General features: G+C 50.4%; 1 protein-coding gene and 1 pseudogene across 4 annotated transcripts in view; one reads left to right on the top strand and one right to left on the bottom strand.

Moving 5' to 3' along the window:
* RAB11FIP3 (RAB11 family interacting protein 3) overlaps positions 1-24,548 on the bottom strand; it is an 86,273-nt gene that overhangs the window by 21,129 nt on the left and 40,596 nt on the right. For 3 of the 4 annotated variants that reach the window (XM_088017248.1, XM_028111617.1, XM_028111618.1), the window contains exons 2-4: positions 22,769-22,862; positions 10,287-10,378; positions 3,450-3,661 (exon numbers count right to left, since the gene is read on the bottom strand). In XM_088017248.1, the coding sequence (XP_087873374.1) occupies positions 3,450-3,661; positions 10,287-10,378; positions 22,769-22,862 (398 nt within the window). Of the gene's footprint in view, positions 1-3,449; positions 3,662-10,286; positions 10,379-22,768; positions 22,863-24,548 lie in introns of those variants that run through there. The other variant, XM_028111619.2, reaches the window with a different exon arrangement.
* Positions 21,105-21,945, top strand: LOC114215611 (multivesicular body subunit 12B pseudogene; annotated as a pseudogene).

The following is a 24,548-nucleotide window of genomic DNA, read 5'->3' as shown; positions in this document are numbered from 1 at the left end:
AGAAAGAAGTAAATGAATAGGTTGATTTTAATAATATATTTTAACTTATTCCAACATATCCGAAGTATCATTTCTTGTATTCCTTATTTTGTTTTTTGTTATTTTTTTAAGATTTTATTTATTTATTTGACAGAGAGAGAGAGAGCAAGCATGAGCATGGGGAGGGACAGAGGGAGAAATGGACTCCCCATTGAGCGGGGAGCCCGATGCAGGACTCAATCCCAGGACACTGGGATCATGACCTGAGCCGAAGGCAGACGCTCAACCGACTGCGCCACCCAGGCGCCCTTATATTATTTATTTTGTAACAAGTTTTCGAAATCTGGGGTTCGTTGTACACTTCCAGCACACCCCAATTTGCTCAGCAGCCTCACACATCATGCATTCAGCCGTGGACACAGGCCCATGTCTCCAGCAAATGCACCCCATGCCTCTTCATACAGCCACTGGCCAGAGTGGGTGCAGATTTTTGCTGTGATATAAAATTCAGACTAGCAGACTCCAACCGGGCAAAGTAAAGGGATTGCTAGCACCTGTCCTCCTTCTGAGAGGGAGATCACTCCTCCATACCCACCTTCCAGAGCACAGGGTCATGGGGCCAGGCTAGATGCTTGGGCATGCCTGGAGGTGGCAGAGGCTAAGCCAATGCCAGGGGGCCCAGGGCTTTACCAAGGGCAAGAGAAAACAGCTGTGGTGTCATCAGCTCCTCCACCAGGGCTGGATTAAGCTGTTCACCACTAATCCACAAGAATCTGAGAGCTGCCCCTTTCAGAAAAGGAAAGGGAGCCTCAGAGAGCCAAGTGGCTGCCCCGCAGGCAGAGTCAGGGATGGACCTGGGTCTCTGTGCACGTACCCCACACCAACACGGCTGCTCAACACTCAGACCAAGTTCCAATTTCCCACCCACAAATGCACGCACCCACAGAGCAGTCCCGAAGCCACTAAGGACAAATCCCACGGTCCTACACGCACCCACTTTCAGAAACAATGAAGCCTGAGTGAACTGAAATGGGGATGATCTCCGTACTTCTTACCATCCTCTGAAGCATATCCGTAAATATGGTTACACATAAATAATTGAGGGCACCTGAGTGGCTCAGTGGGTTGAGCGTCCGACTCAATCTCAGCTCAAGTCTTGATCTCGGGGTCATGAGATCGAGCCCACGTCAGGCTCTGTGCTGAGCGTGGAGCTTGCTTGAGATTCTCTCCCTCTGTCTCTCCCCTCCCCACTCCCTCTCTAAAAAAAAATTTAAATGAAAATAAACAAATAAATAAATATAAATAAATGGAGTGAAATACTGTGTTCAAAGACTGGAAGACCTGATTTACTGTGAAGATGGTGATTCTCCCAAAATTAAGCTGTATCAGTACAACTCTAACCAAAATCCCTGTAGAGTTCTTTGTCCAGAAACCAACAAGCTGTTTCAAAAACCCATAGGGAAAGGCAAAGGGCCAAAGGCACCAACACAGCCTGATGGACTGACATACAGACAGGACAATCTACAGCACGCTGGAGTACAAGGACTGTGTGGTACTGATCGAGGGTGGACAGACAAGACTGCACAGTCCAGACCCAGCCCCACACACTCAGCCACCTCACAGGACCAAGGTGACACCAGACAGCGAAGGAAGGAGCTATCTATTCACAACTGAGGCTGAGTCGACTGGATACTCATTTGGGAAATGACCCCAACCTCACACCCCACACAAAAAGTCAGTTATGGAGAGATTACAGATCTGAATATAGAGGTGAAAAAATAAAGCTTTTAAAAGAAAACACAAGTAAACATCACAGTCATGTGAAGTAAGCAAAGATTTCTAAAACAATACAGAGGGGCGCCTGGGTGGCTCAGTCAGTTAACTGTCTGCCTTCGGCTCAGGTCATGATCTGGGGGGTCCTGGGATCGAGCCCCACATCGGGCTTTCTGCTCTGTGGTGAGCCTGCTTCTCCCTCTCCCACACCCCCTGCTTCTGTTCCCTCTCTCACTGTGTCTCACTGTCAAATAAATAAATAAAATCTTTAAAAAAAAAGGAAAGAAAAGAAAACGACAGCCCAGCAGATCAGGAGACGCCAAATCATACCCATGGCCTGTTTCTGTGAAGTCGGATTGGGATATAGCCATGAACCATAACCACACTGCACTTCACCAGCAAAGCCTGAGTAGTAGCCACTGAGACCATATGGCCTGCAAGCCAAAAAATACTTATTATCTGGTCTTTTGCAGAAAAAGTCTGTAGACCCCTGCAATAAACAAATGGGTAAAAGACTTGAACAGGCACTTCACAAAAAAGATCTCCGAACGGGTAATAAACGCAAGAAAAGGTGCTCATCTGGGAAACGCAAGGAAGAACTATCCCACACCAACACTGCCGAAGCCCACAGGCGGCAGGCAGGCAAGCACCTGCGAGAAGTCCGGTCTGCACCCAGCCCACAGCCCAACAAGCATGCTGCAGGCGCAGCCCTGTCCCACTCCTAGGGACAATCAGGCCAGCAAGATACGTGGTGTTTGCAGCAGCTTTGTTCATAAAGCCAAAGCTGTCAGCGACCCAGATGGCCACCAGCAATGATTTAAAAAGCTACAGCACACTCATACAACAGGGTAAAACAAACGATGGACAACTATGCACAAAAATTCAGATGAACCTCAACAGCCACAACATTAAGCAAAAGCAGCCGGGTGTACAAAGGCCACAATACCGCGTGGTCACTCTGGCTGAGGCACAAGTCGTCGTTACAGGCCAGGGCGCCGGCAAGGCTGCAGCTGGCCGCACTCACATACCACTACCCGATGCTTCAGTTAATGGGGAAGAAACAAAACTCTGCAAGGGCCAAACGAGCAATGAAATAAAATAAAACAAGCGACATGAAATAAAACCAAACCACTTCCGAGGCTGCGAAGCACGATGGCTTCCCACACAGCACTGGGCAAAGTGCAAGCTCGCATTCTGGGTGTGCACCTGTCAGACCTTCCCCCTCCCTCCACTGGTCTTCAAACACACGGGGACACCTGGAGCAGGGGCAGGGGGCACAGGAACAGAAGATCTCGGTAGGGGTGCGGAAAACACAAACAGGTTCTAAGATCCTGCTGGGAGATGGGGCCTGAATATGGTGTCCTGCCCTTCCTGCCCTGGTTTCTAAGAACTTCAGTGAGAAACCAGGATTAAGTTTCTCTCTACAGCCAAGGAAGTTGTGCCACGTGTACAATCAGGGCTATTTGTTGCCAGCAGGAGGAGCATCTCCTCACAAGGCGGTCAGCTGTGGCTGACGGACGGCTCAGGACAGCAGGCGTGGGCTCACAGCAGGACTCCAGGCCACGCTGGAGGGTCCACATTCTCCCCAGGTCCCGCAAGGATTCCACACCACTCTCGGACACCAACCCCTCCACAAGCCCAATCTGCTCACAGGACACACCACTCAGTGTCTTAGGAACAATACCGAGGGTACAGACCTGCCCGGGAGGAGCAGTAGAGCGCCCTGGCCGGGATCCTCCATGGCGTCCAGGCACTCGGAGGGCACAGCTGAGCCACCGGCGCTGTCCGCATCCCCTTCAGTCTGCAGCTCAGGGTGCACCAGGGTGCTTGTGTCCTCGTCGGTGAAGGTCTCACACTCACTGTAGGTGCTCTCAGACCCCATGTATGCGCTGTCTGTCACCTCGTTGGCCTAGGAGAGAGTGCCAGGGGTCAGTCCCATACCCTAAAATGACCACGTGTCCGTAACCCCGATGCCCCACACAGTGCCCTACTGCAGGCATTGAAGAGACCACGCGGAGAGACAGCCTCAGGCAGGGCCCCAACCGCACCTCTAAATAGAAACATTAGCTTAACAAAACAATCCAGTATCTTTAAAAATTGAAACACAGACACATGTTCCAAAGCAGAAAAACTACCAGATAATTCTGAAAGTTAGTTAGAGAAGGCATCCCAGCACCAGAGGATAAATCCCAGTGTGGCCACCCATGTTGTGGCTACCAGCATGGGAATTACTTCTATCCAAAGAATAGTATAAGAACATGCTAATTAAAAAGTCACCATCAATATCCATTATGTATGTTCAGGCTACTGCTTTGAAGTTCAATTACATGGTCTAACCTCAAAATACTAACTCATCGATTATTAACCAACCCATTACATTCACTGGTTAAAGGTCTACTTTCCAAAAAACCTATCTTTGTTTTCACTTTTCTGGACCCAGCGCCCAGCATATGGCCGAGCATGCAGCACAGTGCAAATGACGTAAACGTAAAGATTCATTCAACAGGCCATTTTCAATTTATCATCTCAGCTTTAATTACATATGCAACTGCATAGATTAGGGTAAGTAGCCAACATTTCATGCTCAAAAGAATCTGAGGTTAACAACTTGAGAACAAGTAATATTCCAGAAAAGTAGCTGGAAAAGGTGCACTCTGTCCTGTCATTCTGATGTCACCAGGGCACAGTGTGCTCAGAAGTGCTATGGTAACAAAAAGTCACCGGTCCGCCACTAACTCTGAGGGCCTCTCATGGCCACACCCCCACGGCGCCTCACACCATCGAAGACTCATGAAGGGCCCAGGCCAAGCTGGCGGGATCCTAGTGCGCCAATGGCAGGCCAGGGTCCATCCACCACCCACCATCCACCAGCCCAGTGACCCCACACTGGGGTCCCAACCGCTCCAAACCCTGTCGCCTCATCTGCAAAACTGAGATTAAGAGACCACACAGGCAGGTATGGAAAGGAGCCTGGAAGACTGTGGGGTCACAGTCCCAGCTTTGTGTGCAGCCCGAATAAAGTGGAAGGGCAGAAGACGTAGTGTATTACCTATGCTTCCAAGGGAAAAACCCATCTTCCTTGGAATCTCAGGCAACTGAGGAACCCCTAAAAAACCCTCTCTTCAAAATCTGAAGCCAGGAAATCACTTTCAGAGGCTCATCATCACTTTGCAGGTATAACTTCCTGCTGGGCTCAGGGCTGGCCCTGTGCTTGAGCTGCGGGCAGCATAGGCAGAGATGGACGTGACGAAGGCAGGCACCCGAATGTCAGGGGCTGGGCCCGCGGAGGAAGCACAACAGAGCAGGCACAAAATCCACAGCCGGTTCCAGGTGTCTGCTGAGGGGTGGCTGCAGGTCTGCTGCCCAGATGGCCCTGCACACTCACACAGCTGTGCTGCCCGAGAGTCACCCAAGGACAGGAGGAAGACTGCGCCACCCTGCCGCTCCTTGTCTGCAAGAAAGTCCCATGCAGCCCTCCCTTCCTCAACTGCTCAGTCCTCAGACCCAGGAAGCAGGCAAGTCCCACGCACCCCAAACCTCACCTAGCAGGCCCATTGAGGGCCCCGAACACATTGAGTGGGGACCCTGATGATTTCCTATAGGGAACAGAACTGAACTCTTGAGGTCAGCTTTTTAAAAAGCCAACCAACTAAAACACCTCTGAAATAGCACAATGCTCCCCCCTGGCCAGCAGGGACCCCAAGCCCCCTACAGGCAACTTCGTGTGTGCAAGGGCAGGCCAACTCAGCACGGAGCTGTGCATTTTTTCCCAGGAAGGGAAGGAGGTCCAGGCACTCGGGCCTGCTTATTTCACCTGCAAGGAGCTCACAAGACTCATGCAGCTGAGGCCAGGGTTGCAGTCCAAACCCTCCTTGGAGCTTGGACAGGACAGTTCAGGGTGAAAGTCACCCTCCACTGACACAGAAACCGTGAGACAGATGCCGCACAACACTGACTGCCGCAGGCCGGGCACACACACTCCGTTCTAGGCCGCTCCCGCACCTTCATCTCACTCCTCCCACACGGAAGGAGAGTCACACACACGAGCACTGCTTCCCACGCCACTAAAGGCTTCAAGGTCGCACTTGCACCTTATTTGCCTCAAATTATAAAGAAACAGTACACTGGAGGTCCCGTCCCCACATCACTACTCCGACCACTCAGACACCTGGTGGGGGTGCTGAGCAGTCAGCAGCCTGAGGGGGTCAGGAGCTGCCCACCCCCAGGATCTGCCCTGAATAAGTGTCAGGAAGCCAGGTAGTTTTCCAGAGCAGTTGGCTAAACATCTGCCTTCCACGAGAGGCAAAGATCACCGCAAAGCACCCCCCTGCCCCCGTAGCCTACACAAGACACAGGACCAGCTCACATACCCGGCCCATCAGCTTCTATTTGCACCACACAGGACCCAACTTTGCCCAGAAGCCCACAAATCTATGCTATTGTCTTTTAAAATACTTACAAGTTGCAGATGTTAAGATGAACTCATTGGAAAATCAAAGTGCATCTAGAAAACTCTGCCACGTGTTACTATTACCTTCACCGGTTAACAAAGGACCTGCTGATGGACACGGACGCCGGTGTGGCCAACGCTGCCCGTATCCTCACTGCCCAGGTCATGGTCCCTCTGAGGGACACCAACTGCTCCCCTCACCCTTGGGCGCCAGCCCGGACAGCCTCAACGGGCCTCGCCCGGCTCCACACACCAGACTCTTGGAGATGCCCTCCCCACAGTATCGCAAACACTGGGGACTGCTGTCCAGACCAGGCGTAGCTTCTTGCAACTAACCTCGTGGCCTTCCTATTTGCTAGTTTGCTGAGGTTTCAGCAAAACCTGTGTGCTCACCTGAAGGTACATCACAGCCTTGGAAAAAGTTTAACCTGCTCCCAGACATGCTCCATTAATCCTCCTGCTATGCTGACCGGCGAAGGGGGGCAAAGTTCAGGAAATGTCCTTGTTGGGTTTTTGACAGACCGCAAAACAGTGGCTTTTTTTCTGGATTTTCAAACCTCTGTTGTAACAGTTTGCACAAAAGACAAGAGTCTCCATCATTTTATTAAGGCAGCTCTGTCCTCTAGAGGCCTCGGTGGGAGAAGGAGGGAGGAAAAGAGGAGGCACAGCGGGACAATTCTTATCATTTCTGTTTGTGTCTGTTCTCTGTGACCCTCCCATTGCCCTTCCAGAAACCCTGACAGATGAGCTCACCCCTGCATGCTGCAGGGGCCTTGGGCACACCACCATCCCCCTCTGCATTCCGGTGAATGTGACAAATCTTACTTAGTCCTCACCCCGCCCCCTCTTCTCAGAAACGCCACATCAATAACTCTCCTAGAAGGTGTCCCGAGCAAGGAGCCAACAGGAAGCAGGAAGGAGGACCCAGGAGCAGCCCAGCAGTGAACTGCCCCACACTGTTGTGTGTCCGGCCAGGAAGTCAGCACAAGGCTTATTTATCGCTGAAGATCGCCAGCAGAGGGTCTCACATTCTGGGTGTAATGCACATATTCTCCACCCATATTTTTACTGAACTTTAAGATTATAAGATGTGCAAGATTTTTTAAAAGAACATCTTTCTGTAAGTTTCACAGTACCTGGTTCCAATCCCCTGAAAGTTACATCTAAAGATCATAAAAAGCATAAAAAGGCATGGAAGAGCCTTAAATGCACATTACTAAGCAACAGAAGCCCGTCAGCAAAAGCCACACATTGGATTCCAACTCTGTGACATTCTGGAAAAGGCAAAACTATGCAGATAGCAGAAGATCAGCTGCTGCCAGGTGCTAGTGGGGAAAGTGGGATGAATCCAGGGAGCAGAGGGTGTTGAAGGTAGCAAAACTCCTCTGCATGATACTACATGGTGAACACATGACCCTGTACATTTGTTAAAACCCACAGAATGCATCGGGCGCCTGGGTGGCTCAGTTGGTGAAGCGTCTGCCTTCAGCTCAGATCATGATCCCAGGGTTCCGGGATCAAGTCCCACATCGGGCTCCCTGCTCAGCGGGGAGTCTGCTTCTCCCTCTCCCTCTGCCTCTCTCCGTCCCACCCCACCCCACTCGTGGTCTCTCTCTCTCAAATAAATAAATAAAATCTTTTTAAAAAAATTCTAATAAAAAAAAAACCCCACAGAAAGCATTAACACCAAGAGAGATCCCTAATGTAAACCACGGACTTTTGTTAACAACAATACATCAGTACTGGATCATCAAGTATAACAAGTGTACCACACTAATTAATGCAAGACGTTCATGATGGAGAAAACTGTGACTATGTGTGTCAGGGGGATGGGGGGGCGGGGAGGGGGGAAGAATGGGAACTCTCTGTACTATATGCTCCATTTTCTGAAAAGCCAAAACTGCTCAAATATAAAGTATTATTTTTCAAAACAACAAAAAACGTAAAAAGAAATGTTTCCGGCTTTCTGAAAAAAAAAAAAAAAATCAGAAGCATCCCTCCTGCATTCTTTGAAACATCGGTTCCCACCGTGCCTTCTGAAGGTTGGGAGCCGGAACCCCCGAGGGCACACAGAGGCGGCAGGACCAGCACAGACGACAGGAGGGGGCCAGAGTCAGACAGGACCCCCTGCCCATTCTGCCCAGGGTTCAGGAGGCAGCCCCAGCCTCAGAGGCTCCCACACCTTTGGGCCAAACGAGCTGTTTAAGTACAAAATGTGTTGATGCCTTTCACAACCCTGAGTAACAAACTCCCCGTGTTAGTGTCCTAGGCTGCCAAACTACCACAAACTGTGTGGCCGAAACAACAGAAACGGATTCTCTTGGTTCTGGACATGTCAGCAAGGTTGAACTCTTCCTAAGGCTCCAGGGGAGGCTCCTGGTGGCCCCGGGGCAGCCCCGGGCACATGGCTCCATCCCTCCAGCCTCCGCGGCTCCGTCCCAGGGCCCCTGTGTGTCTCCTCCTCCTAAGGACACCTCATTGGGTTCAGGGCCCAGCCTACTACCCAGCAGGATCTCATCTCAAAACCTTCAACTTAATTACATCTGCAAACACCCTTTCTCCAAATAAGGTCACGTTCACAGGTTCCAAGTGATCATATCTTTAGGGAGACTACCATTCAACCCACTATACCCACCTCCACATCAAGTGTGAGAAATTGATATGTGTGAAACCTGAGCAAGGGACAGAGTGGAAGATGCGAATGCAGATGCTCAGGTCTGGCTCTGCTGGAAGGTGATATAAAGGTCTGAGGCTCACTGCACAAGTGTCTGCATAAGTGTCGCGACCCCCCAGATGCTTCAAGGAAGGAAAGAAGGACTCCCCTGATCTAAGGTGCATTCCTGGAAAATCCGAGGTGTGTCAAAGTACACCTTGTGCAAAGGGAGCCGGCCCTGCTCCAGTGAGGTAAGCAGCCTCTCTCCATCACAGGGTCTGGCAGTTCATCTGACAGGTGACACATCAGAGTCCTGCACGCCTGCAGCCCCTCACCCAGCCACACGGGCCTGCAGCCAGCACGTGCCCCAGTTGGCACCTGGCCTCCAACGCCCGGAGAGGTCCCAGCACCCCCAGGTCACATACACACAGAACGAACACACCAATCCTGCTAAACAGGATGCAAGGCAGGGCGGCCCCTGACCTTGAGGGGCTCAGACCTGGCTGGTACTTCAAGACAAAGCTGTGAGTGCTGAATGCTCCCCAGTGGCCCAGAGGCCTGTGCTATCAGAAGTGACAGTAAGAAAGTGAACCCACGTTATCTGAGGGCTGACCAATGCCTGAAGCAGCCCCTCGGAGCCGGGACACAAGACCCCAGAGGAAAGTAGTGAACTCCTGTGGACTGCAAGAAGCTGCCTCGTGCAACCACCATTTTACCAAGGCGCCAAGGCTCGGCCACCGCATCACAGCCCAGCACTGTTCCCTGCACCCCTCGCTGGGCAACAGCTCTTCAGGTGCTCTGGAGTTTCTGATGTATATTTTTAATAAGCAAATTTCCACGTCCAGCCACCTGGGCTACCCGACATCTGCCTACCCCTCCACTGGTGGGACACAATTGTGTGGTCTGTCTTGTGACTGTGCTCACAGACCTCTCCCGTGCCATGCAGAGAACAAAACACCCACAATTATAGGTCCATCAGGTAAGCACAGCAACCGTGGGGGCAGGTGGCAAAGGAGCATGAGGTGTTAGAAGTCCCTAAACCCAGAAAATGATCTGCAATTTGGTAAAGCGAGAACTTCACAGCACATCCCCCACTCTGGCTTCGCTTGGCAACCTGGCAGGTGACAGCAACACCACTGGAGAGCCCTAGCAGCCCAGCCCGTCCCTCTGCTGACAAGAGGCCCCAAGGGGCCGTGCCATGGCCTCCGGTGAGCAGCAGCAGAACACACAGCTGCTGATCCCCTGTCACAGCCATGAGCCCCCGAGCTCCCAGCCGAGTGCACAGGCCTGCAGGGTGGGCCCTGCCCTGCCCTCCACGGCACTTCCCGCACCACTAGCCCGGGCACCACTACGCGGAGCAGGACTCAGAAGGCATAAAGGAAGATGTGTCACGTCAAACTCCCTCTCAGCCCCTCAGTGAGAACCACTTGCCTCAAAGGTAACGAAGTCGTCGAACTCATCGGGGCAGGCAGGTGGCTCCTCGTCCTGGGCAGGTGCGACCCCGCACAGCTGGCCATCGGACTCTGCAGGAGAGAAGACCCGTGCTCAGCAGGGAACCCAGAGCATCCCCAGAGGCCAAGGGACAAGGCGCCACAGTGGTAAATGTGAGCAGGGCCTCCAGACAGCCCAGGAAAAGCCCAGGGGAGAAAGCAGCAATGGCTCAGACAGGAAAGCAGGTCCCCTCTCCAGAGGTGGCATGGAGGCCGAATGATAAAATGTTTGTTTCTTTAAAAACCCTGACAGCATTGGAGCGCCTGGGGGACACAGGTGGTTAAGTGTCTGACTCTTGGTTTCGGCTCAGGTCATGATCCCAGGGTCCTGGGATCAAGTCCCACATCAGGCTCCCTGCTCAGCGGGGAGTCTGCTGGAGATTCTCTTCTCCCTTTACCCCTCCCCACTCCAACTCTCTCTCTCTCTCTAAAATAATAAAACCGTTTAATTAATTAAACCCCCAACAGCATCGTAAAGATCTCAAGACTGTTACACTGTTCATGGGCTTTAAAAAGTATTAGGTACCAGACTTAAATTTTTTAAAACTTTGGGTATGTTTGGGGAGGTGTAGGTACGATGAAACAAACCAAAACAACACCTCATCCTGGGTGCGGGGCTCACTGGCAGTTTTTATTTCCTTTGTTTTTGCTTAACTCTATCTTCTGCAATAAATGTTTTATTTCATAATAAGGAAAATTTTAAAGGAAAAGCTATCCCTTCACAACAGGCAGACCGTAAGCAGACGTCAGCAAGGGAGACGTCACTTCTCCAACACACTCAGTTCTCAACAGCACCGGGCCCTTCTCCTGCAGGAGGCGCTGCTTCCGCGGTCTCCTGAGCGCTGTTCGGGCGCAGGATGTTTCAGGAAGCAAGTGAGCGATAGAAGATGCCTGTGTTTCCTTAAGTTGTGTCACTGTGATACCGCCACATAAGAAGAAACGTTTATGTGCTCCTCGTCCCAGCTCCTGGGAATTTCCTGAGTGTCGAGACTGAGAGGAGCATCTGCTGTGGTTCATAACAAGCCCCTTTCAGCCTCACCTGGATTCACACCACGCAAGTGACTCTTGGAGCTCCGGGGTTGGTGGCCAGGGTACCCGACGTGTGATTAGAAGGCTGGAGACCAAGCCCATCACCAACGACCAATGGATCCTCCCAAAAAAACCCAAAACGAAGGGGTTCCGAGAGCTTCCAGGTACTGAACACATCAACATGCCAGGAAAGTGGTGCATCCCAAACTCCACGGGGACGGAAGCCCCTGCATTCCAGACACTTCCAGACCTCACCCTATATACCTCTTCATCTGGCTGTTCATTTGTAACCTTTTAAATAAACTGCTAACGCTAAGTAAAGTGTCTCCCTGGGTTCTATGAGACATTAGAGCAAATTATCAAACCTGAGAAGGGGTACTGGAGACCCTGGGTTCACTGCCACGTCAGGCAGAAGTGTGGGTGGCCTAGGCACCTGAAGTGGGGTCTTCGGACAGCTGGTGTCAGAGCAAATTAAATTGTAGGACACCCAGCTGGTGTCCCCAGAGAGCTGGAGAACCACTTGGTGATGAAAGCCCACACACTGGGTGTCAGTGTTGTGAGCAGAAAACAGATCATAGGAATTACTTATTTAAAATACATCACTTACTCAATATATGTCACATAATCTAACATAACATCAGTCCCTTATTTTATTTTTTTTAAAGTAAGCTCCACGCCCAGTGTGGGGCTCAAACTCATGACCCCAAGATCAAGAGTCACATGCTCCTGACTGAGCCAGCAGAGGACGTTCTTCTTGTCCCCCCAGCCAGGTTCTGAAGTCACCACGAGAGCCGGGAGAATGGGTCCTGAAGGACCTTCACCACAAAGCAGCGGCAGGACACATGGCTATTCCGTCCTGTTTCTAAAGGAGTCTCTCAACTTAAACAGAATCATAATGCTTTCTTTCGGCAACTGTGTGAATTCAAATATCTATGTATTCAGCAACTGTGAGATGCCTATGCCAACTCAAAACTACTTTGTAGTAGTGATTAAAGCTCTTAAGCCAAAAACCCCTATGTGGCTTTTAAGAACCATAGGTACTTGAGGCGCCTGGATGGCTCAGTCGGTTGAGCGTCTGCCTTCAGCTCAGGTCATGATCTCAGGGTCCTGGGATGGAGCCCCACATCGGGAGCCCCGCTCAGTGGGGAACCTGCTTCTCCCTCTCTCTGCTCCTCCCCCTGCTTGTGCTCACTCTCGCTCTCAAATAAATAAAATCTTAAAAAAAAAAAAAAGAACCATAAGTACTTGTGTTGTTTCATATTGTTTTCCCCAGGAGTGTGGCTAGATATCTGAATGGGACAGACTGTAGCAGGTGAGAAGGAGCCTGCAAGCAAGCAGGTGGACCCAGCATGTGCTGGAATCCCTGTGCTGGAGGTCTGGGTCTCTGGTGCAGGTGAGGGGGGCCAGGGTTGCCAGGGTTGCTGTGGACTCACATTTTTGGTTTCTGGGGCAAGGGTGTGGCAGGGGACCGATTACCCCAGTACAGTTAGAGATTGCACGTTTATTTTGTAAAAAGCTAGACTGTCTTTGGCCTATTTTCCCCTCTCAGATGGTAATAGTCTTCCTCTCCCTTCAAAAACCTGAAACACAGAATTCAAAGGTCTCAAAACGCAGCCGACCATTTTAGATGTGGCGGACACGTGCTCAGCCGCAAGGGGTGGACAATGGTCAGGAGGGTCTTGTCCCACATCGTGGGCAGGGGGATGTGAACATCGCTGGTGCTTTCACATTCCTGATGGGCCCAAAATACGACTCTCCTGTTAAATTTGCTATGAATTAAAACAACTTTCAGGGAAGCGGACGTTTTTAATGTGCATTCATCTTACTCCTCCAGAGTGTGGGGGTGGGGCCAGCACAATGGCCTATTTGTAGCAATCCTCCCCCCATAAGGCCTGTGGTGTGACAGTGAAAATCTCCCTGCACTTTGCTGCCAACTGGGTCAACACACCAAGTCCCTTGCTGGGTCATTCCTGGGTGCAGAGTAAGCCCGCCAGCCCAAGCGGGCTGCCCGCACGGCGGAGGAGCACCCGAAGTGGGCACTGGTGGGAAGCTGCTGGCGCTAGCCATCGTGCTCCACCCTCCCAAATGCTAACAAACAACAATTTCAAAATCAGCTTTGACTTGCTTTTATTATCGTTTTCTTTTTTTATATTTTATTTATTTGAGAGAAAGAATGAGATAGAGAGAGCATGAGAGGGAGGAGGGTTAGAGGGAGAAGCAGACTCCCCGCCGAGCAGGGAGCCCGATGCGGGACTCAATCCCGGGACTCCGGGATCATGACCTGAGCCGAAGGCAGTCGTTTAACCAACTGAGCCACCCAGGCGCCCTACAGTTTTATTTTCACTCTCCTTTCCTAACCAAAGTTAAATAATGAGATCAAACTACAGAAAAAAGAAAAACAAAGCCTGAATCCCTGAGCGCACCTGGTAGGACGTCCGATGCACACAGGTGGGGTGTCCCCACCAGCATGGCCTCCCCCAAGCCCACATGGGCAACAGCTACCTGGAGGCCCAGCCCCTCACGCCCACTCCAGGACATGGTCCTGGTAAGTTGGCACTGAGCCAAGGGGCCACTTACCACCCACCCTGCAGAGACATCCATGCCTTCCCTCATTGCCCATAGCCTGGCCGTACCCCTAATACCCTCACTTCTGCCTTCTAACCCCAGATGCCCAACCTGGACACAGTGGCCTCCCTGCAACCCCCAGACATGCCAGGGTGCCACACCCAGGCGCCCCCCCCACCCCTGCTCACCCTCCTCCCAAGCTCCTGTCCCCTCCTGTAGCGGCCCTGCCTCATTGTCTGTGGGCTGTCCTGAGGGCAGGGGATGCGCTGTGTCCCTGGAGCCTGGAGCAGTCTGGCTGCACAGTGTCTGGGCCCACAGTCCTCATGGGTCTCAGCTGTGCCCTCAGATGCAACCCTCCTCCAATCTGCCTGCTTCAAGCTCTCATCACGGCAGCCACCCTCAGCCCAGACACTGGACAGAGCCCCTGGTCACGTAGCCCAGCAGGAGACTGTCCCTCAGGGTCCAGGGCCTCCCACCTCACTTGAGGAGCAGGAGTCTGCCCCACACAGGCTAAATTCCAGGGAGAGGGAACAACACCTGCAATGTGGCATCACATTGACACCAAACCTCACCCTCTAGGGACGCTTCTATTCCAGAATGTTCTCGCCACAGAAAAAACACAATGCTTCCATCTTGTCTTTCTGTCCAGAAAATAGATGAATGAGAGAACAAAACGCTAAAATAACAACAACCCCAGAGAAATATACACTAAACAAATAAGAGACCAGAAACCAAAAAAAAAGAAAGAAAGAGGGAGATTGAGAATATAATCAGATAGGTGAGCAGAACAGAGCAATACACTAGATCCTGGGTATATTTTGGTCTGTTTGTTAGAAGAAACTAGATCCCAAAATTGTAAAGAAAAAAAACTTCATATATGTACATAATTAGATACAATGAAAAGATAAAATATAACTGTAAAAATGAAAATTAAAAAAGACTTAAAAAAGAGTTGATAAGATAAGAAATTAGTTGAAGAGGAAAAAAAATTAAAATGGAAAGATTAAAGAACCATGAAGAAAACCCCAAGTTCTCTATACTATTTTCCCCAGCCCTGGAGTTGTGCAATTCTGTGTGTTCTCTGGAAGTTCCTGCTGTTCTTCTGGGAGGGGGGGCCTGCTGCACTGACGCTCCGCTCAGGTGTCTTCGCGGAACAGCACTGCCCTTGCCAGGGGGCTGGGCGCACTATTTCCTGGAGCGTCCATGCTAACTCTGGGACTGGCTGGGGGATTTTTTTATTTTAATTAAATCAAAGTGGAACGATTATCCAAAAGAATGTGAAAATCCTGAGACTCAAACAACTCCTGTGGGGCTCCATGGGGTGTGTGGGCTGGGCCGAGGCAGGACTTTCACCAAGGTCTCCTGACTTGCAGGCTCAGAGTAGGCGGGGGCTGCTTCGAGATTCAGAAGGAAGTACAGATGCAGCACTGGACAAACAGAATGCAGAGGGCCAGGGGCCACGGAGGATGGGAAGGGACCAGGTAGAGCTGGCCATGTGAGCCAGGGGTGGGGTCTACAGGGGAGAGCAGGCTGGAGCAAGCTATGGATGGAGACAGAGAGCCCTGGCCAGCTCCTCTCAGGCAGAGCCCGGGACCCCTCCCAGGGCCTGGCCTCAAGCTCCCCTCTACCAACCCCTGCGGCAGACGGAAGGGTGAATGGCCCACATGAAGGCAAGGAGGAGGGAGGAGGGGTGGTGGGTACTGACAAAGATACTGTCTCAGTGAGTCAGGGTGAGATCAGGCCTCAAGGAGACAGGCCATTCTCAAGACGGCCACTTCTCTCAGCAGACTGATATCCATATGCTCCTGAAGTCACTCAACTTCAAGACACATGCAACCCACAAGACAGCCACGTGGGGCCATAGCCAGCAGCCCCTCCCTCTCCACAGAGAAAGAGGCTGCCTCAGCAGAGATGGCTCTTCTCCCCTGCCAGGCATCAGAGGCTGGAGGGTTTCCTTACAGCAGTGGGTCACACGCTTTCCAGAAGCACCTGCTGACTCCCAGGTCACGACCCCCCAGGAACTCCTACAGCTGATCTTGCTTCAGTGTGCATTAACTCTGCCTATCAGAACAGACCAGCCTCAGCCTGGCAACAGGACTGTGCACTTTGGCTGAGAGAGGGCCTCAGAGCCACATGGACGGCACCAGCCGTCTGGCTGGCCACTGCCCTGGGCTCTTTCCTGCCCACACCCACAGGACCAGCTCCCACTGCTATTCCCAGCCGTGACCCTTCAGAAGAGTCTGGACTCCCCAACCCCCTGAACCCAAGGAAGCCCAGTCTCGCTCCTCGGGTTCCATGGTTTTAGGCCTGGAGACACACAGATGGTGCTGTCCTGCCGGTAAGGCTGTGTGGCAAGCTTCCAGCCAGAGAGGCATGGCCAGTGCACTGTGGCCAGCAGCTCACGCGTTCTGGGTTTCTGCGGTCACCCAGGGAAATGGGTTCCTGTCTGTGATGCGGGGTGGCCACGGCCAACCCAGGGGCATGCGTCACCCCTCCCGTGGTGGACAGTGGACCAGTGCTGATACCAGTCCTCACACCCTTAGCCTGTCATCCCCGTCCCTCTAAATAGTTCCCATGAGTTCCTGGATTCTAGAATTTTCTACGGACATCCTGGCGTAGTACCTGAGGATTTCAGCATACCCTTCCCCACTTTCCCTCCCCGCAACCTTCCAAAATTGTTGTCTAATCTTTGGTTACATAAATATTCCATGCGTTTGATTATTTTAAAGATTTTATTTATTTATTTGACAGAGAGAGACACAGCAAGAGAGGGATCACAAGCAGGGGGAGTGGGAGAGGGAGAAGCAGGCTTCCCCCTGAGCAGGGAGCCCGATGTGGGGCTCGATCCCAGGACCCTGGGACCATGACCTGAGCCGAAGGCAGACGCTTAACGACTGAGCCACCCAGGCGCCCCCCTTTTTTTTTTAAAGATTTTATTTATTCCATGCGTTTCATTATTATGACTACATAGCACTCACTACCAGCCAAGCGGTATTGTCGAAGCACATTTTCCCTGTGTTTCAGCTGCTTGTTTTCCCGGCAATAGTAACTGCCAGGTGTCTTAGGCTTGGCCTCTATGCATCTGTCGCCTTCCTAGCCCTAAACTGTCAGGCAGAGCCGCGAAGGCTTCTCTGATGACCCCCCAGTCCTGGGGCCCTCTGGGTTCCATCACCATCGACCCCGAAGCCTACACCCGGCCAGTTACATGAGCACGAAGGTGAATTAAAACTATCTACAACTAACGATGCCACCACCTTTGTGGGAGGCAAGGCTGCTCCCTGAGGTGGAGATCAAACGGACACACGTGGTGTGCGGCTCGAGGCATGCCCCTGCGCCTCGGTTAGAGAGTAAGCACCGCACCTTCAAGCTCGCACACCACATGTGTAAGACCTGGCTGTGTGGAAGACCACAAAACAATCTCAACCGATGTCAAAGAATGAACACAGAGATCCCATTCTCTATCACACACAAGTAGGTGTGAGATTAATGACAAGATTTTAAAAGAACTTTTAAATAACTGATGAGTCAGAAATCATACTGGATTTTAAAACTAAGAGAAAAAAGCAAATACCGTGAGTTTCCCACAGGTTAACTGACAGAAGTTGTTGGAGAACAAAGCCATCCCCTAAGGGTCCTGGACACCGCTGCAGTGGCCCAGGGAGGTCCTGAGGAGCATGACTGGGGGCTCGTGCATGTGCTCTGTTCAGGAAGCCACCAAAGGCACTGGAGGATGAGCAAAGGCCAAAGTTTGTATGAAGCCACCACCAAAATCTTTGGGCAAAAGCGCAAAGGCTTAAACAACTTCGTGTTTAACTGTATCCCTAACCTCGGAAAATCACATAAGGGTTACCACCTACTGGTTACACGGGCAGAGACACAGGCATGTGACGCTAAGTCACCCAAGGGCTCTCTTCCTCATCCCCGAGCCCACCTGGCATTACTCACATCACCCAGCCCCTGCCATTACCACCTCCCAGAGGGTCTGCTGCCCCACCTGCTCTCCATGTCTCCCCACCAGGCCCCATCTGCCCCGGAAGTGGTGCCACCCTCACAGCAGCCCCAGGGCCTGCAGCCTCTCCATCCTCAAGCTCAGTCATGCTCATCACACAGGCCTCAGAGCAGCTCCATCATTTGGACCAGACCTCACTCCAGCCCTCCTCAGAGAGGGCCCCTACCTGGAGCTGGCCTGGTGGTCCTATGGCACGGCGCCCACCCACCACACTGATGTGTGCTCTGGACCCAAAGGCCCACAGGGTCCCTGGGCAACGGTGGTACTCATGGGTGTGTGGACTGACTGGGTGAAAGAGCAAAGGGTAAATACAGGTCACGATACACAGAGAGCATCTCAGAGCCACCTGGCCTCGGTGTTTTAGGAAACCCAGCCCCTCTGCGACACTGTTGGGCAATAGAGTGGACACACAAGACAGGTAACTCTACCAAAAACTGCTGATAAGACTTCAGGTCCAAGGGCATCCTTTGACCTGCCACTGCGGGTCCTGTCCAGGTCTACTCCTCCTCCTCCTTCTCTGACAAGTGCAGGAAGAAGGGAAGAGCCTGCAACCAGTGCCTTCCTGCCACCGTCACCCCCAACACACCTGGCTGAAGCTGGGTCATGAGAAAAAGAGGGCTCTCCAGAGCTCCAGAATTCGAAGTGAAGGGACAGCATATGGGCACCATGAGAGTGTGTAAGAAACTAAGCTTAAACCCACAAAACCAACCATCCCATCCTGTGTCCAGGCCCCAAAGGCATGAAAACATGTGTCCACACAAAGACATACATAAATGGGGCACCTGGGTGGCTCAGTCGTTGAGCATCTGCCTTCGGCTCAGGTCACAACCCCAGGGTCCTGGGATCAGGCCCCACGTCGGGCTCCCTGCTCAGGGGGGAGTCTGCTTCTCCCTCTCCCTCTGCCTGCCTCTCTGCTTACTTGTGCTCTCTATCTCTCTGTCAAACAAATAAATAAAATCTTTAAAAAAAAAAAAAAGACATACATAAATGTCAGTAGGAGCTGTATTCATCCCAGCCCCAAATTGGAGACATGGTAGCCCAAAACCAAGTGTCCACTCCCCTGGGCAAGAGATCAACAAAATGTGGTACAAACACACAATGGGACACTGCTCTGCAATCGAAAACCAGACTTTGATCCATGCAACATGGATGAATCTCAGAAACACCACAAAGGGAGAAGCCACATGTGAGAGCACATGCTGATGATTCCCTTTGTGTGAACGAAGCCCACGAGAGGCCAAGCTGATCGCGGGTGATGAAAATCAGCCAAGGTGGTGTAGTGAGGAGGAAGGGGCCGCTGAGGGCCGTGAGGGAACCGTCTGTGGTGATGATAATACGTGGCAGGGATTTCCATCACTAGGCATTAAGAACTGTCAGAGTTCGGAGTGACTGAAGATTTACTTAAGATTTGTGCACTTACCATAAGTAAATTTTTACTCCAAGTAAGACCACAAACACTAATTCTCAGTAACGACTACCACACGTGTGGAAGCACTTAGGGTGAAGTGTACGGGAATATATGATTTGAAATGCAGACCACTGGAAAAAAAAAAAATGGCTTTGTTGGCCAGGCAGAATATGGACGGATCCACACGATGGAAACAAAGCAGTCTGCGGCCTGCAGAACACCAACAGCAAGTGTACATGTGGGTGCTCGTATGGAAGCCTTTCGATATTCTGGCATGTCCACGGAAAGGGGCAGTAACTTTCTAAGATTATGGATAGGAGGCTGAGTTAGTTCTGGAACATAGGATTTTTTTTTTAATCCCAAATATATAGTATCATTTTATTCATTTATTTATACATTTTAAAATTTACCATTTAGTACAGAGCCATTTGCACAACACAAGCTTAGATGTCCTCATGGTATACTTAACTGAATATTCATTTAGAGTCTTGTGATAAGCATCTTTTCATGTATTGTGTAGAAGAGATACTGCAGCCCTAGCCATAGACACCCAATTATTAGAGTGGGCAGATTGTCTACACAAAGCTCATTCTAGAGGGGCCTGGTGGGGCCTATTCCTATTTGATAATTACACAACATTTGGTACTCCAGCCTGCTTCAGCCATGCCCCTTCAAGTAAAGGGCTTTGGTATGAAATTTTCCATCTCATTTCTGACACTACCACCTGCAAAAATTCAGGTGAGAGGTAATCTGACCTAGTACTCCAAATGATGGAACATCAACTAAAATGATGAAGAAGTTCATTTGTGTGAAAGCTTATTTGATGTTGGAAGTGCCTCCATTCTGATGGCTTTTGGATTTAGGAACCATAGAATCATCTAGAATCTACAACTGCTTCCGTGAAAAACAATCTTTAGTAAACCGTACTCAGACTTGTCCTTCTGTATTAAAATATATTTTTTCTCTGAACAGAACAGGTACTATTCAGAGCTGCAGGGAGTTGAAAAAAGACTCATCTGCTTATCAAAATGGCTAATTATGAATTAGAGTGTTTGTAGCATATACTTTACAATACTATAGAATCACTATCAAATCCACAGTTGAAAGCAAACAAGTGAATTAAAGGTAAAAAGAGATCAACTAGAGTTAGACATAAATTTTTTTCTTTAACCTCAGGTTCAGAGAGTTAAGATAATTATAGTGAATTTATTGGACCAACACTTGTTCATTGGAGGGAGGCCCTGATCCTGGCTTATGTTTCCTGGAAATACAGGACATGAGTGTAGAAGATGTGCTTTCATTCAGAGTCTCTCGTGTTAGTTTGGGCTTAATTTGTTTTATGACTTAATCATCAGGAAATCTTAACCCAGTCCCTCAGAGGAACACCCTATACCATGGACTTCCTTTTTCCAATAAACTACCTCCCTGATTTGTAATCCCCAGGCCTGGGACACAGAAGTGGTGGAGGGGTTTGTTCAAGAGCGAGCAGATCCAACTGCAACCAAGCTGGGCTCCCAAGGAAGCAGATCCTAAGACAGAGGTCAGCCTTCCACTGAAGGACATCCTAATGGAGGAAAGTGTGAAATGTCAACCCCTAACTTGCCCAACGACTGGAGGATGAGTACTTCAATGCTGGCGGGGAGACCAGGACAAACATCATGGCATCAGCACACACTGTTAACCATCTTCCAGCCCAGCGGGACTTCAGGTGTGGGCTGGGGCTCCTGTTCTCTATATCAGCAGCAGCCGCCGCCGCCCCAGCTGGGAACAGACCAATCCACCATGCCTGAAGTCAAAGACCTTTCAGAAGCTTTGCCAGAGACGTCGATGGATCCCATCACGGGGGTGGGGGTGGTGGCTTCTCGGAACTGAGCCCCAACAGGCTATGATGTAGTTGCACAGACAGCAGATGGTGTGGACGCTGACCTCTGGAAAGACGGCTTATTTAAATCCAAGGTTACCAGATACCTGTGTTTCACGAGATCATTTTCCAAAGAAAATAGTCATTTAGGGAACGTGTTAGTGGATATGAAGCTCATTGACATCAAGGACACTCTGCCTGTAGGCTTCATCCCAATTCAGGAGACGGTGGACACACAGGAATTGGCTTTTAGAAAAAAGAGGCTGTGCATTAAATTTATCCCACGGGATTCAACTGAAGCTGCAATTTGTGACATTCGGATCATGGGCCGGACCAAGCAGGCCCCTCCTCAGTACACGTTTATTGGGGAACTGAACAGCATGGGGATCTGGTATCGAATGGGCAAAGTACCGAGGAATCATGATTCATCTCAACCCACAACACATTCCCAGTCATCAGCTGCTTCCACCCCAGCCCCCAATCTCCCCAGGCACATCTCACTAATGCTCCCTGCTACCTTCCGAGGCAGGAACAGCACTCGGGCTGACTATGAGTACCAGCACTCCAATCTGTATGCCATATCAGACCCTGAGAGCTTCCATGTGTCTAGCCCCATGTTCCCTCCCGAGGACCACAGGAAGCTGGTGGAAGAAGGGTCAGCAGGTGACCGATGGGGCATCTGGAGTCCGAAGCACGTGTGGCCATCCCACCAGAGACTCTGTGAATGACCACACAGGTTGCGCACCATACAACACACGTGAATGGTCCCCCGCCAGGGCCGTGCCATGGTCCGGCGTGACGTTGCCTTGGGCAACTCACTCGAAGCTAGTTATTTATAGCTGTGAAATGATTCGCTAATGAATGCCACCTTCCCAGCACAGGGGGCTGTATATGGATCTGGGGTGTCTGAGAACATTTTCTAAGTCATGAAGCAGCGCAGGAATGGCCCCCTTCTCTCCACACTCACCTCCCCTGTAGGGCTGTGATCAGAGCAAGAGCCCAAAGATTTGTGGAGAATTATCACTCAGGACACACTGGCTCCTGCCCAGCATGGCCTTCACCTTCTTAGCCCTCTCTTCTATAGTTTTATATATAAGATTATTTCTCTGTCATCAGCGTGTTTGGAGATAATCTCTGCCTCAGTCCCAACAAACTTGCAATAAAGGCTCTCTGGCCTGGCTCAGCTCGGCACCCTCTGCAAACTGAGACATTCTGTCACGCATCGTCACTTAGAAGTGGGCTATTTTCTGTGGCTGGCAGCCCACGAGCCCTCTCTCAGGAGGGTGACAGAATGATAGCTTGGGGCAGGAAGGAGGGGAGCGTGGCAGAGTGAGCCGGCAACTTCTATAAAATCTTCAAAAAAAAAAAAAAATAGGCAAAGGACAGGGAGAGAGCACCCTGAAACCCAAGGGTATTTTAGGGGCTTGGAGGAGTAGGGAAGACGTTAAGTCCAGCCAAAGGGGCATTCCTAAGGGTAGATGAGGGCACAGCAAGGCGAGGGCTGGAGCAGAGGACACGAGGAGAGGGAAACACACAGTGGGGGAGACTGACCTCCATTCCTGATCGCGGTGATCCCTCGATAGAAGTCCTCAAAACTGATCACACCAAGCCCACCGGGGTCCAAGTATTTCGTTAAGTCCTTCACCTGAAATTGTCAAGAGAGAATACGTTATCTGGCCTTACAAAATCAGAGGAGGGGTATGCTCTGTACTCGACCCTTTCACCACATCCAGACGAGCAGCCTACTTGCAAGGTGTGGTGCTGAGAATAAGAGCCACCAACAGCACCAGCCAGACAGGAGGCCTCCCAGGAGAAAGCTGCCAACAGCACCAAGGACCATCAGTGATGGAAATAAGATCCTGCTCTCAAAGGTCAATAGTCATGCTTCCCGACTAAGATCAAAAGTGTTGAAGTTTTAGGTATTATTCTAGCCCATAACTAGACTATTATTAACACAGCACAGACCCACCCATCCATTCCAAGAGGCCTTGCAGGCTGTGCAGAATCCTTCGTAAAAATAACTTAGGCAAGTAGACGATGAATATCAAAAATCATAAAAAGTAAGATGATTCACACTTGGATGTTATTGAGAATGAAATTCAGAAAGAAGATACATTTATATGTTCAAGTATAAACTGGGTTTCATCAAAATTTAAAACTTTTGTCCTTCAAAAGACACCATTAGTCGGGGCACCTCGGTGGCTCAGTCGGTTGAGTGTCTGCCTTCGGCTCGGGTCATGATCCCAGGATCCTGGGAGGGAGCCCCACATCGGGCTCCCTGCTCAGCGGATAGTCTGCTTCTCCCTCTGCCTCTCCCCTCACTCGTGCTCTCTCAAAAAAAAATAAAATCTTTAACAAAAAAATAAAATAAATGAATAAAAAGTTTTAAAAAGGATTGAAGAGAAGGTGACAAATATCGCAAAGACGATCTAATATATGAATAACAGAAGACCCAGAGAAGAAAAATCAAAGCAAAGGTATAGAACAAATATTAAAACTCTATTTAAGGGGATGGGCGCCTGGGTGGCTCAGTTGGTTAAGCGACTGCCTTCGGCTCAGGTCATGATCCTGGAGTCCCGGGATCGAGTCCCACATCGGGCTCCCTGCTCGGCAGGGAGTCTGCCTCTCCCTCTGACCCTCTTCCCTCTCGTGCTCTCTATCGCTCTCATTCTCTCTCTCTCAAATAAATAAATAAATCTTTAAAAAAAAAAAAAACTCTATTTAAGGGGCGCCTGGGTGGCTCACTTGGTTAAGCGACTGCCTTCGGCTCAGGTCATGATCCTGGAGTCCCGGGATCGAGTCCCACATCGGGCTCCCTGCCCGGCAGGGAGTCTGCTTCTCCCTCTGACCCTCTTCCCTCTCGTACTCTCTATCTCTCATTCTCTCTCTCGAATAAATAAATAAAATCTTTAAAAAAAAAAACTCTATTTAAGAAAACTATAAATTAAAAAAAGAATTTCCACTGCATGTTGAAACACTACCTGAGGTACCAAGTACCAACTCCGGACCCCAGAAGACCCTATTCCAGGACTTGCTCTGGTGAATTTCCTGGACTTTAAAGGGAAAAACACTCTGAATAGCTATGCAAACTTCAACTGACTTTACAAAAGAAAATCTGATTATCATTAAACTGTTCAGCAGTAATACCAAGTAATAAGGAATGTTCCAATGCCATCGTCTGAAGTGTTGTTCCGGACAGGCACCCTCATGCAAGTGAAAAAGGAAAGAAGGATACCAGAGGGAAAGCATTAAGCAAACACCTGGTAATCCCGTATGTAAACCTGAAGCATCACTATAAAGTATCACTCATGATGTATTAAATAAAACAAAG

This window comes from Eumetopias jubatus, unplaced genomic scaffold, assembly GCF_037043125.1.
Source record: "Eumetopias jubatus isolate StellerSeaLion01/CBP00866 unplaced genomic scaffold, mEumJub1_p1.0 scaffold_12, whole genome shotgun sequence".
Taxonomy (NCBI): domain Eukaryota; kingdom Metazoa; phylum Chordata; class Mammalia; order Carnivora; family Otariidae; genus Eumetopias; species Eumetopias jubatus.
Note: the sequence above shows the minus strand (reverse complement) of the source record. Positions and strands in the feature narration are given on the sequence as shown.